The 13,215-nt window shown below is 39.5% G+C and overlaps 1 protein-coding gene across 2 annotated transcripts; it reads right to left on the bottom strand.

Moving 5' to 3' along the window:
- Positions 1-200: 200 nt before the first annotated feature.
- LOC129224736 (leucine-rich repeat transmembrane protein FLRT3-like) lies at positions 201-12,952 on the bottom strand. Of its 2 annotated transcripts, none has more exons than XM_054859284.1 (5): positions 12,930-12,952; positions 11,016-11,487; positions 7,496-7,742; positions 5,018-5,169; positions 201-439 (listed from the first exon to the last, which is right to left on the bottom strand). In XM_054859284.1, exons 2-5 carry the CDS (start codon positions 11,458-11,460, stop codon positions 297-299), a joined length of 987 nt encoding a protein of 328 aa, XP_054715259.1. In that variant the 5' UTR covers positions 11,461-11,487; positions 12,930-12,952; the 3' UTR covers positions 201-296. The 2 variants fall into 2 exon arrangements, with proteins under 2 accessions (XP_054715259.1, XP_054715260.1); XM_054859285.1 differs by having other exon boundaries at positions 7,496-7,739.
- Positions 12,953-13,215: the final 263 nt, after the last annotated feature.

Here is a 13,215-nt window from a genome sequence, read left to right as displayed (position 1 = left end):
TCGGGGATAGTCAAAATGGATATTTCGGGTGTCTGTACGTTCCGAGGCATATATCCAAGTGTGATCGGGTTGAAAAATAAACTCTACATTCATTCGGGGGTGAGCAAAATGGAAATGAAGGCCAATTTTTGAGTGAAAATTTTTTCGCGAATACAATACTTCTTTTTTTTTGTAAAAGGAAGTAAAAAATGTGAAGCAAAATAAATATATTCTTTTATTCAGAACAAATTTGGTCTTTTAGCACAAAATTTCCTTGCAAAAGTACACAATTTCCACAGTGACTGAAACTTCGTGTTTCAGCAATCTTGAAGCAACCAATCAAGATCTTTGACCTTCTTCCCCTTCAGTGACTCTGGCGAAGCGCATTCTCCCATGTTGACGATGAACTTGTTGTTGTTGAGGATCCACATCAATCTGCAGTCACATTCCCAGGGATTATCTGCGGAAATGGATAGGTAGAGTTAAACAGGGCTTCATTTGCATAGCAGATCACAGGAGTTGACCTCCCATAAAACGTTTCAATTTTATACGAATTTTAATTTTTTAGACGAAATTCAGGCTATTTACTAGTAAACATAAGTTGTAGGTGTTATAGAGCCCCAGCAGGCCAAGTGGTCTGATGGGTATGGCGTCAAACTCGTAACCGAAAAGAGGGGGGGGGGGGGTATGCCAGCCGGTCGAAGATCTCCGTGTTTTTTAGTGTTGGGTCTTAGTTGACTGGGGCACGTTAAATACGTTGTGGTCGCAAAGTCCTCCAAGTGAATTAAAACCTCTGGGGGTGCTGGACCAGAGATTGCTTGGTTTCTGGTCTGGATCAAAAAATGAAGCTGTCTTCAGGGCACCCCCCCCCCCTTTGGGGAATTTGACCGCATGTGCGATCAAACGACAAATAGTGGTAGGTAAGGGGATTCTGGAGTGTGATATAGAGCTCCTGCACTTCTTTTGGCAGAATTCAAGCCCTCTGTACGAAACAAACATTTTGATTGATGCAGTAATTGTCAGCACCTCTAACTTGACTATTCCCTCCGTCCTGAACTAGTCATTATATTTAGGTCAAATATTGTGTCCCAAATAAGTTGCTACTGTCCGATATTTCAAAGCGAAACCTTATTTGAATATGCGCATGCGTCAGGTCTCTTCTGATTTTTTCAAAACAGGGGTGATAGCAAGAAGGAAGTAACGAGCAAGCAAAAACTGAATGCATCCGGGAAGTGCGCTTCCTTAGACCATCACCCCTTTTTCATTTGGAACCGTTCGCAGCTGCTAGTCGCGGAGTTCGAGAACGGACAGTACATTTGAATACTTTTCAGTAAATATTGGAACTGATGGTTTTATCTCTTTTTTTCAAACCTTTTCAGAGTGCTATGCTATCAATCAACAACATTTACTTACCAAGCATTCCCTCCTTAAATCAATCCCGAATTAGTTTCAAGCATCCAGGGCTGACTCTTAAGTCACGCTCCATTTTGTAAAGATTCTTCAACCATGGTCATCAAACAAAACTATCTTCTAGTCAGTGAGTTATTAAATCATCAGAAAGCAAACTCATCTTTGGGGTCTACTGGTGGTAGAGTCCTTACAAAATGGGGAGTGGCTTAAGAGGGTTTGAAACTCTTTTGGTTCTGATTTAAGGAAGGAAGCAGGGATTGCTTACAGAATGACTCTCTACCTCAACGATGGTTGCATGAGGAATGAAAACTTGATATTTTAGTTCTGACCGCCGAGGTCCCCTGATCTTACACACTGCGATTTCTTCTTGTGACAGCTCGTGAAAGATTCTGTTTAGGTAACACCTCTTCCCACTCATTTGACTGATCTACGATATCTTATCACGGCGGCGGAGAACTCAGTCACGCAAGACATTCGTTACCCAGTTGAGGGAAGAATTTGTCTACCATCTAGATATATCATTCGTGCAACTGGAGGAGGGCATATTGGCCATCTATAAACTTCCATGTATGTATGATCACATACAATTACTAGATTCAAGATCAATGTATGGTGCAGGAAATATCGAAATTTAAAAGCGTGTCCATCTTTTTAAATCACCCTGAATAGTGCCTTGACTGAATTTTTGAGTCCTACTTTCTTTAAATATAGTGGAAGACATGGTTTCTCAAACTGGGTGCCGCGGCACCTTGGGGTGCCGTGAAGTGTCCGATATACACTCCTGTTTGTGAAAATTGCAACACCACGAAGGACTTATGCGAGTGAGCTGAAAATTGCAGGAAATGTAAATGATTAGACTTGCAGACCGGTAGCGCATGTTATGGTCTGAGGTGCCATAGCATATCATGGACGATCACAATTGCTACGAATTGTGGGCAATTTGAACAGTACCCGATGCATAAACGAAGTTTTACAGCCCAAGCTATTCCTTTCCTGCAAGGATTGCCAGGGGCTGTATTCCAGCAGGATAATGTCCGTCCACATGTCGTCAGGACTGTCAAATCCTACCTTAATTCGCAGCAGATACATCTTCTTCCTTGGCCTGCATATTCCCCGGATATGTCACCGATTGAACACGTGTGGGATTTCGTTGGGCGGCGTCTCTCTTGTGATCCTCGTCTTGTTGCTTCGACAGACGAACTTTGGTTTGCATACGAACAATATGGAATACTCTTTCCGCAGGCAGATATTCAAACTTTGTTTCAGTCCATGCCGAGTCGTGTAGCAGCTCTTATTGCGGCGCGTGGTGGCCACACAAAATACTAATTTCTATCTCTTTTTATTGTTTGTTTGGTTTGAAAATGTAATCATTTATTTGTACCATTACCACCCAACTGTGTATTAAATTTCATTCAGCTATGATGCTTCCTTCATGGTGTTGCAACTTTTACAAACAGGATTGTATATGTTGGATGGGTTTGCTAAATAAGGCCCTTATAGACCAATAAGCCCATTCTCCTTTTTTTTTTCTTTTTTTTTTTTTTTGAGTAGCATGGTAAAGATCCGTTAGATCGTGACTTCATTGATCATAAAGAAGAACTCGTCGAAGTAAACATGAAACTTTTGGTAATGTTTTTGATGTTATCAAATTTGGTTTAATATACATTTATTGCTTTTTAAGATTCTTTCAATTTGTGTTAGTTTGATAGCACTTTTTGGCCTTTTTGTCTTCAATTCTGCTCAGAGTTTTCTTTATAAGAGTCCATGCTAATAACGTCAAATCGCTTTTCTTTGCTAAAATTTCTGAAAAATATAACCGTAACTTAACTTTTAGTTCGTTTATTTTATTTTCTTAGATTTTATAAGTCATTGATGAATATATGCGAAGGCCGCATCTTTATAAAGGAGCGAGCTATTAGCTTTTGAACCTTGGGGTAGCTTTATTTGGTACACTTATGCACTTATCCCAAAAAATAAGGGTATCCTGAGAAAATTATAATTCTTTAAAGGGTGCCGCGACTCGGAAAAATTTGAGAACCCCCTGATGGATGATATAGTTATCCTTTAGAATTACCTATAATTACTCTAACCGATCTATTGAAAATCATATCAAGAACTCCTCTCCTTTTTTTTGAGCAATCACGATTGCTTATTGCTTTTATTTGACTGTTTTGATGTGCTATCATTTTATTTTCCCGCCAGCACCCTCTGCAGCATCACCGTCGACCGGCTCCTCACGATGCTGCTCCTCTAGCGAAAGCCATCTCCAGGTTGCGTCCATCTCCTACACTTACACGCATACATACACAACTACACACACACGCGCACACACAAATACATACACCTACACACACATATGCATACACACACTCAAACACATACATACACTCACACGCATACATACAGAAACCTACACATACACACACACCTACACACACCTACACACAACTACCCTCACACTCATACCTGCACACAGACACAAATACACATGCCCACACACACATACACATACCCCCTTACACACAAACGCACATACCCCCCCCACACACACACATAAATACACATGCCTACATACACACACACACGTGATTGCGAAAAACATAATTTGAATTAAAGAGGTCAAAATTCATTTTTTTTTTTTTTTTTTGAGCAATCACGATTGCTTATTGCTTTCATTTGACTGTTTTTGAGGTCCTTTGATTTTTCCCACCGCCACCCTCTGCACCATCACCGTGGACAGGCGGGCTCCTCACGCTGCTGCTCCTATAGCGGAAGCCGTCTCCAGGTTGCATACATGTCCTACACACACGCGCATACATACACAACTACACACACACACAAACACATACATACAGACATTTACGCATATACACACACAAAAACCTACACACACACACACAAAACTACCCACACTTTCATGCCTGCATACATACACAACTACACACACACAAACACATACATACAGACACTTACGCATATACACACACAAAAACCTACTCACACACACACAAAACTACCACTTTCATGCCTGCACACAGACACAAACACACATGCCTACACACACATACCCCATACACACAAACACACATATCCCCCCCCCCCTCCACACACTCGTGATTGCGAAAAACATAATTTGAATTCAAGATGTCAAAATTCAAATTTTTTTTTTTTTTTTGATCAGGTTATCGGCGTCCTGGTAACAAAAACAGCCCGACGCTGTGGCATGCATCACACATTCTTGAGAGTCTGTAGACTATTTCTTAGTTTTGGGGGAGGAAAAAAAAAATTTAAGAAAAACATCTTGAATTTCAGCGAACAAAGATGTGTACCGTATTTTCTGGGACTTAATCCACAGGTAGCATGTATACTTGTAATTTTTAAGTTTAGCATCTTATTTTTTAAGTATCTCTTGGAGTCGATTTAGATTTTACAATTAATATAATCTCGGCATATCTCGCAGACTATTTTTGGATCTTCAACCTTCGTAGCAGACGACTGAAGAAAGTTCTGTTACCGGAATTGATGTTATATAGTGCAGTTTTCATGCTTGGGACGTTTATTGTTAAATTATTGATATTATTTATATTTCATTTTGAAATATTTTCAATCGAATGCTAAACGGACTTACGGATGATGTCGAATCTTTGCATTTTGTACGAATTGACTTTCTCGAAGATATCTTGTGGCAAGGTGGTGATTTTGTTGTTCCTCAGATATACCACTTCCAAAACGGGCATCTCCGAAAAAAGGTCGCTCGGCAAGGTGGTTAATTCGTTCCCCCTGAAATGAAAGGTGAAATTGGTGAAATATCATCGAATTCTGGTTGGATTTAAATTCACTGAAGCAAAAATAGAAACTGCAAAATTCAAATAAATGGACTTAGTTCCACCAGGATTACTTTAGGATTTCAAAAATTAATCTAATCGAAATGAGAGAAAGCAGAAAAAAAATTAATTTGAATTTTGTCATCTTTAATTCAAATTATGTTTTTCGCAATCACGAGTGTGTGTGTATATGTAAGCGTGTGTTAGTGTGGGGAGGTCTGTGTGTGTGTGTGTAGGCATGCGTGTTTGTGTCCGTGTGCCAGGCATGAGTGTGTGGGTAGTTGTGTGTATGTGTGTAGGTGTGTGTGGGGGGTATGTGTATGTAGGCAGTATGTGTATGTGTGTAGGCATATGTGTTTGTGTCTGTGTGCAGGCATGAGTGTGTGGGTAGTTGTGTGTATGTGTTTGTATAGGTGTGTGTGTATGTGAGTGTGTAGGTGTGTGTATGTGAGTGTGTGTGTATGTGTTTGTGTATGTGTGTGTAGGTGTATATATGTATATGTGTGTAGGTGCGTGTATGTATGCGTGTAAGTGTAGGATATTGACGAAACCTGGAGACGGTTTTCGCTGGAGGTGCAGCATCGTGAGGAACCGGTTGACGGTGATGCTGCGGAGGGTGCTGGTGGGAAAAATCAAAGGAACGTCAAAAACAGTCAAATGAAAGCAATAAGCAATCGTGATTGCTCAAAAACTCGTACCAAACAATTTCCTAAAGTTATATGTTTATATTGATTTCTTTATCTCTACCGTAAATCAACTTGACGAAAGGATAATGAAAACATTTTTGCTGTAACATGCTTTAAGAAAACTCAGGGATTTCAATTTGTAAGGGCATGTATCTCCTCTTTCGAGATGTTGAAGATGAAAGTGAAAGCACAACAGTGAGACACAGCTTTACAGCATCACTACAACGTAACCAAAACGAGAAAAACTGATTTTGTAAAGTGTCTTTATAAAAAGCAGTGGGCCAAACTTTCGAGCTGACTCTCTCAGATTCACAAATTACACATATTTCACTTATTCAATCACAAATATCTTCAAATATCGTGCAAGTTGATCAAAGCAAATCTTAATATATAAAAATCAATGTCCTGAGATAACATATATACATATATATATATATATATATCAACGCACAGCCGAAACCGCTGAAGCTCCAGACTTGAAATTTGGCAGACATGTCCGCATGATTACGAAAGTAACCACTAAGAAAGGATTTTTCGAAATCTCAATTAGTTCGGGAGAAATGAATTAAAACCCCTTAATTTCTGCGAAATTAAAACCTGTCATTGAAATTCAAATCCCTTATTTTCGAAGGCTTTCCTCCATTCAAATCATTATTCAGTACTTCATCTCAACTTTTGGTCGTAGCGAACTATAAATTTGATATTGTTTTTGTTTCTCACGTGATTCTTCGAGGCTTTTCTCAAGTCAAATCATAATGTTTATGTCTTTTGCTTTCGTTTTTTCAAAACTAGAAACGAAGTTTTTAAGAACATCATCACAGGCGGACTATCCTTTTGAATTTAGAAGAGTGCAGTTTCCTGTAAAAGTTTGCTTTGCAATAACCATTAATAAGTCACAAGGACAGACATTAAAAGTAGCAGGGATCGATTTAAGAGAAGACTTTTTTTCACACGGCCAATCTTATGTAGCTTGCTCCAAAGTCAGTTCATCAAGCAGCTTAATAATTTTAGCACCAGAAAAAAAAACTAAAAATGTTGTATACAAAGAAGTTCTTGCTTAAACATAGGTATAACAATAAAATGTGGATGGCCTGTGTTTGCAAAGATAATCAATACTTTAAAAGGATCGTTAGTAACAGTTAAAGATCGGTTAAGGACAAGGGCATATATATATAAGGAGTCCAGGGGCCCCGGGATCCTCCCCAAATTAGAAAAAGTGATAGGTAATAAGTAATTATTATAGGGGATTTTCGAAACTAGGTGCACCAAGCACTGTTAACATCTTCTAATTCCATTACCCGAGCAATGCCGGGTACGGGAATGCTAGTATCTTATAAATCTCATTTTTGCAAAACCTTCAGGGATTTCTTGTTTTCACAAGCAACTTATATCGGAGAATGAAACTGTCTACCTTTTTGGTGTAAGTGGATTTGAAGGTCAAAACCAACTTCAGATTCTGACATAAAGAAAGCATGCGGCAAATCCTTCAGTGACGACTTATCTTTTGGGTTCGTAGTCTTCGGAAATGCAGGAAATTTATGCATGGATTTATGAGGAAACTAATGCATGGTTATAGCCTATTCAGTAACTACTTACGTCAGATGGAGGTATTGCAATTTGCTTGCTGGTGAAGGCAACATGGACCTCGACACAGAGGTCAACTTGTTGTTCTGGAGAGACAAGGAAGTGATGTCGGCGAAGGGGACGAATAGTTTATCAGGAACGGTGGTCATCCCTGTGCTGTCGATAGTCAATTTGTGCACTTGGCCTTCGGCAATCAGGGAGAAGTCAGAGCTCAACTCTTTTAGAGGAGTGTCGTCAATGACCAGGGTGAGCTCTTCTTCTGCAATGAAGAAGGGATTTGCTTTAGTACTTACACTATTGAGAATCAGTCATTGCTTAACTCTCTTAGAGGAGTTTTGTCGATGACCAGGGTGAGTACTTCTGAAAATAAAAGGATAAACATTAGTATTTGTGCTGTTAGGGATCGTTTATTGCTCAACTGTTTTAGAGGAGCGTCGTGGATGACGAGGGGGTTTTCTTCTTCTACAATGAAGAAAGGATTCGTTATTGTATTTACGCTATAAGGGGTAGGTCATTTCTCAACTCTTTTAGAGGAGTGTCGTCGATGACCAGGGTGAGCTCTTCTTCTGCAATGAAGAAGGGACTTGCTTTAGTACTTACACTATTGAGGATCAGTCATTGCTTAACTCTCTTAGAGGAGTTTTGTCGAAGACCAGGGTGAGTTCTTCTGAAAATAAAAGGATTCACTTCAGTATTTGTGCTTTTAGGGATCGTTTATTGCTCAACTGTTTCAGAGGAGCGTCGTGGATGACGAGGGGGAGTTCTTCTTCTACAATGAAGAAATGATTTGTTATTGTATTTGCGCTTTAAGGGGTAGGTCATTTCTCAACTCTTTTAGAGGAGTGTCGTCGATGACCAGGGTGAGTTCTTTTCCGCAATGAAGAAAGGATTCGTTTCAACACTTGAGCTATTTCGGAAAAGTCATTTCTCAACTCTTTTAGAGGAGTGTCGTCAATGACCATGGTGAGTTCTTTTTCCGCAATAAAGAAAGGATTCGTTTCAACACTTGAGCTATTTCGGAAAAGTCATTTCTCAACTCTTTTAGAGGAGTGTCGTCAATGACCAGGCCAGGGTGACTTCTTTTTCCGCAATAAAGAAAGGATTCGTTTCAACACTTGAGCTATTTCGGAAAAGTCATTTCTCAACTCTTTTAGAGGAGTGTCGTCAATGACCATGGTGAATTCTTTTTCCGCAATAAAGAAAGGATTCGTTTCAACACTTGAGCTATTTCGAAAAAGTCATTTCTCAACTCTTTTAGAGGAGTGTCGTCAATGACCAGGGTGAGTTCTTTTTCCGCAATAAAGAAAGGATTCGTTTCAACACTTGAGCTATTTCGGAAAAGTCATTTCTTAACTCTTTTAGAGGAGTGTCGTGAATGACCATGGTGAGTTCTTTTCCCGCAATAAAGAAAGGATTCGTTTCAACACTTGAGCTATTTCGGAAAAGTCATTCTCAACTCTTTTAGAGGAGTGTCGTTAATGACCAGGGTGAGTTCTTTTCCGCAATAAAGAAAGGATTCGTTTCAACACTTGAGCTATTTCGGAAAAGTCATTTCTCAACTCTTTTAGAGGAGTGTCGTCAATGACCATGGTGAATTCTTTTTCCGCAATAAAGAAAGGATTCGTTTCAACACTTCAGCTATTTCGGAAAAGTCATTTCTCAACTGTTTTAAAGGAATGTAATGAACGTCCAGGATGAGTTCTTTCGCAATGGGGGATGAGATTCATTTTAGTAATGCTTGATGGAGAAATATTTTTACATCTTAACTTTTTATGCCCCGGTATTCAGTGATACGAAAAAGACTATGCTCTAACTAGGCAAAACAAAATTAAGTTTTCAAATGGTAACTGGTAAAACATTAAACCAAGAAAATTAAAAAATACAGTCGGACCTCCATATATCGAAGTAGCAAATTGCCGGAATAAAATTCGATATATAGAAATTTCGGTTCATGGAAACGATCTTATTTTATCATAAAAGTCTCCTAAAACATTAAAATAAAAGCTGACTTTCGTGTATGATATACCCAATTTATAATTTACACGAGTATCGGATTAATTGAAAGTTGCTGATTAAAAAATTAACAGAAATGACATTTTTGCGCCAGCTATACATCTTCATATTCTTCGGCAATTCAACTTGATCGCAACATGAGGGGATTTTCGTTTTAACAAATGTGATCGAGAGAAAAGTAAAAAATCAATCTACTTAACTTGACTGATTTTTACTGAAGCTAAGAAGACTAGAAATGATAATCAACAAACAAAAGGGATAATTTGAAACTGATTTTACAGTGTTACTGGTTACAGCTAAGATTTGAAATAAACTTGAGGGAATTTAAGAACTTCAGAACGGAACAACGACGTAACTACATACCCTTCAACCCCAGATTTCTTATGAGTTCCGTAGTAACCTTTAGTGGACGTAATTTTCTCCTTTAACCTTCATTTTTAATGAGACATGCAGTCTAAAGAGGAAAAAAAATCTACGAATGTCTCGAAAAAAAATTCGATATGTAAGGATTTTTTCGATATATAGAAACTATTTTTCTATATAATAAACATAGAAATTCGCTGGGATTTCCATATACAGAAAATTTCGATATGTGGAAGTTCGATATATGGAGGTTCGACTGTATATATTTAAATCATGGGTGTGTATAAAGTTCAAATTATAACAGTTGTTTACAAGTTACAGAGCAGTTAGTTGCTTGTAACCCCGAATCAATTAACTTTGCTACACAACTGCGTTCTCTGATATTTATCGCCTGCACTTCAGCAAGAATATTTTCTTAACTTTTCGAACAAAGGCGAGCATCATACCTACTTTTTTTGCCTCATAACCCCTCGTTCATATCCCCCCAATAGCCGCGTTCATAACGCACTTTTCGACCCGGCAAATCCCCGCTTTGGTTCCGCAAAAAAAAATATTTAAAAATTCCCCGTTTCCATGTAAAAAAAGGTTCTCCCATTATACCAGAGAAAGCGGTTTTTACCCAGCATCCTAAGCGGCCAGTAGACGAACTTGTTTCGCGTAATGCATTCTGGGTAAAAACACCGCTTTCACTCCAGAAGCTAGCAGGAAGAGAAAGATCGATCGATTCCGAGTCACAACTGACTACAACTGTATTTATGTCGATTACTGCATACTGAGTGCCTTGCCTCCATTATTTTTTTATACCGATAGATGGCAGCACCATCACCGGATCGAACAGTTAATGAGAATTTAGAACTAGTGCAGGAGCTAATAGCTACCTGGTGCTAGCACCCCCAGAGATATCGTTTCACTTGGAGGACATTGAGACCACGAGCATATTCAACGTCGCCCAGTCCCCTTTAATGACGACGGTGGATCTTCGACCATCGAGGTTCGAACTCAGGACCCTCCGGCCCCGAATCCGACACTCTACCGATCGGGCTACCACGACCCTGAAGAGAAAGATTCCACATAAACCCCGCAAATACCCGGAATGCGGTGAAAAGCAGGTTGTTTCCGGGGTCGAAAGTGTCCATGGAAACGGCCCTAATCTTACCTGAATAAAACTTCTTGAGCACCCTCCAGTCGAACTTCCCAACTTTCGAATGATCTACCTTGATGACGGCCGGGCCGGGGGTATACACTTCCGGCACCTCGTCGTCACCGGAAGCCAGCAGCCCGTCCACCTTGGCATGCTTGATGGTGATGTCGACGGTTTTCGAGGATAGGAGCGTCTTCCACAATTTGGCGGGAAGTCCGTCAACGATGCTGTGTACCAGCACGAAGTGGACGTGCCCGGAACAGAGGTTGGGGATCTCGGAGACCCTCTGCAAGACCTTCTGGTTCGAAAGACTGCACGTCAGGATGCACGCTCCGTCGAAGTACATCTTGCACTTGCACGGCTTGATGAGGTCTGCCGATGGACACGTGTTTTCTTCATCTTGTCCATGAGCGATTGGGGAGACAAGCAACAGCAGGAAAGGGAGGACGTGAAGAAGCATTTTAGCTGCTTTCTTTTCCTTGATGCACTGGGAAAATGGAAATTGAAAACTTATTTATTTTATTGTCTCAGCGCATAATCTTCTCTAACACAATCCATCGGGTTCGATTCGATCGATTTCTCTCTACCAGTAGTGCAGCCTGGAAGTTACCTTCTCCCCACCCAGAAGGTGATTTCTGGATGCACTATTGGCGGACAGAATTCAATCAAGTTGAACACAATCCACTGTTGTTACAGATGAATATGCCTAAGTTTTCATATTCAAGGACTGTCAACCGGTTATGAAACATTGCTTTTTTTTTCAAATTTCTATGATCCATACTTGGTAAATTTATTATTTCTAAGACTTGCAATTTTGCATAGATTTCCATTTACTTTTATCAGATTTTTACTCGAACTTATGATCATACATAAAGAATACTCGTAAATCGTAATATTTTAAAAGTTATACCGTAATACAAGTAATAATCAAAATATAAATTAACAGTGAAGTAAAAAGTAGCATCATTTATATAAATATATATATATATTTATATGGGTGCGACAGGTTGCTACCCAGTCGACTGCCTGAAAACGATCGCAACGTTTCCGAACGCTTGCGGTGGCACCGAGGCGACCGATCCTTGTTTCCGAATGCACCCCTTGTGGGATAAGCAACAACAACAACGCAAGGGTGCAGGACGCCAACTCTGTAAGCACGTAGAAAATTGCCGCTGTTCTGTGAGGTATGGAAAACAGATCAACGGCAAACTTACCAAAAACGCATCAACATTGACAACCTCAACTTATCTCGCAATCGGCGGGTTCGGAGCGCAAAGTCGTCAAATACCAACCGAGTAAATGCGGAGTACGGGCAAGTCAAGTCCATGGGTCGGGAAGTCCTGTGGTCCGTCTTAGCAGTTACCATGGGTGCGGAGTTCCGAGAGACTATCCCTCTTATTCAGAACTATGCCAAAATTGTTTAGGTGGTGTTGCCGTCTTTCCTGGCCAGGTTGAATTTAGGAGGAATCCAAAATCTTAGCAGTAGCCGTCTCAGCAGCGCAAGAATATCATTCATTACAAAAACACAACGAGACCAATCACCAAGTTTGCAAACTTTGTAAATGCACAGGTTTTACAAAGTAAATGAATCGCAATGACATTAGAGGTGCTTCTCCGCCCTTGTGTAAAAAAAAATTTCTATCTTTCATTTTATTTTTGTTTGCAGTCAAAGATAGAACGGTATTTTTTTTTTTTTCAAGCACACTGCATTTCATTCGGAGTCGCCGCTGCTATCAATCATACAATGCTTATCTATAAATAATTGTTTATTTTGCTTAGCATTTAAAAAAGATAAAGCTAATACTAATTTAGAACTATTTATTTATTTATTTATTTTGATTCATTCACTTAATAGCGCATAATTGTATGCAATTTTCAAAATTAAAATTAAATAAGTAAATGAGTGAAAAGCTCAGCTGACTACGTTACCTAATCGATGAAGCTGCTTCTGATTGACTATCGCTTCTACTCCAGTCCTAATGCAGCTGATAACACTGACACCTGTTTTAATTCCCTCACTGATTTTACGTCAAGATTAGAATTGGTGTGTGTGTGTGTCCTAATTTTTCCACTGAAATCTTTTGCCCTTTTGAAATACGTACATTCCTTATTTTACAGAAACACAATGTGACATCACTAAACTTCGGGAAATAACTTTTTCTGTTTTATCTGGTAAGGATGATTTCCTCAAAGTATTTGGAAGCACTCAATTCTC

This window comes from Uloborus diversus, chromosome 6, assembly GCF_026930045.1.
Source record: "Uloborus diversus isolate 005 chromosome 6, Udiv.v.3.1, whole genome shotgun sequence".
Taxonomy (NCBI): Eukaryota; Metazoa; Arthropoda; class Arachnida; order Araneae; family Uloboridae; genus Uloborus; species Uloborus diversus.
Note: the sequence above shows the minus strand (reverse complement) of the source record. Positions and strands in the feature narration are given on the sequence as shown.

Bases quoted from the DNA above. Each gene is read 5' to 3' on its own strand.
- LOC129224736 (XM_054859284.1), bottom strand. From the start codon at position 11,460: ATGCTTCTTCACGTCCTCCCTTTCCTGCTGTTGCTTGTCTCCCCAATC. The intron at 7,743-11,015 runs GTAAGATTAGGG...TCTTCATTGCAG, and splicing joins GCTCAAGAAGTTTTATTCAG to AAGAAGAGCTCACCCTGGTC. The intron at 440-5,017 runs GTAAGTCCGTTT...CCATTTCCGCAG, and splicing joins GCAAAGATTCGACATCATCC to ATAATCCCTGGGAATGTGAC.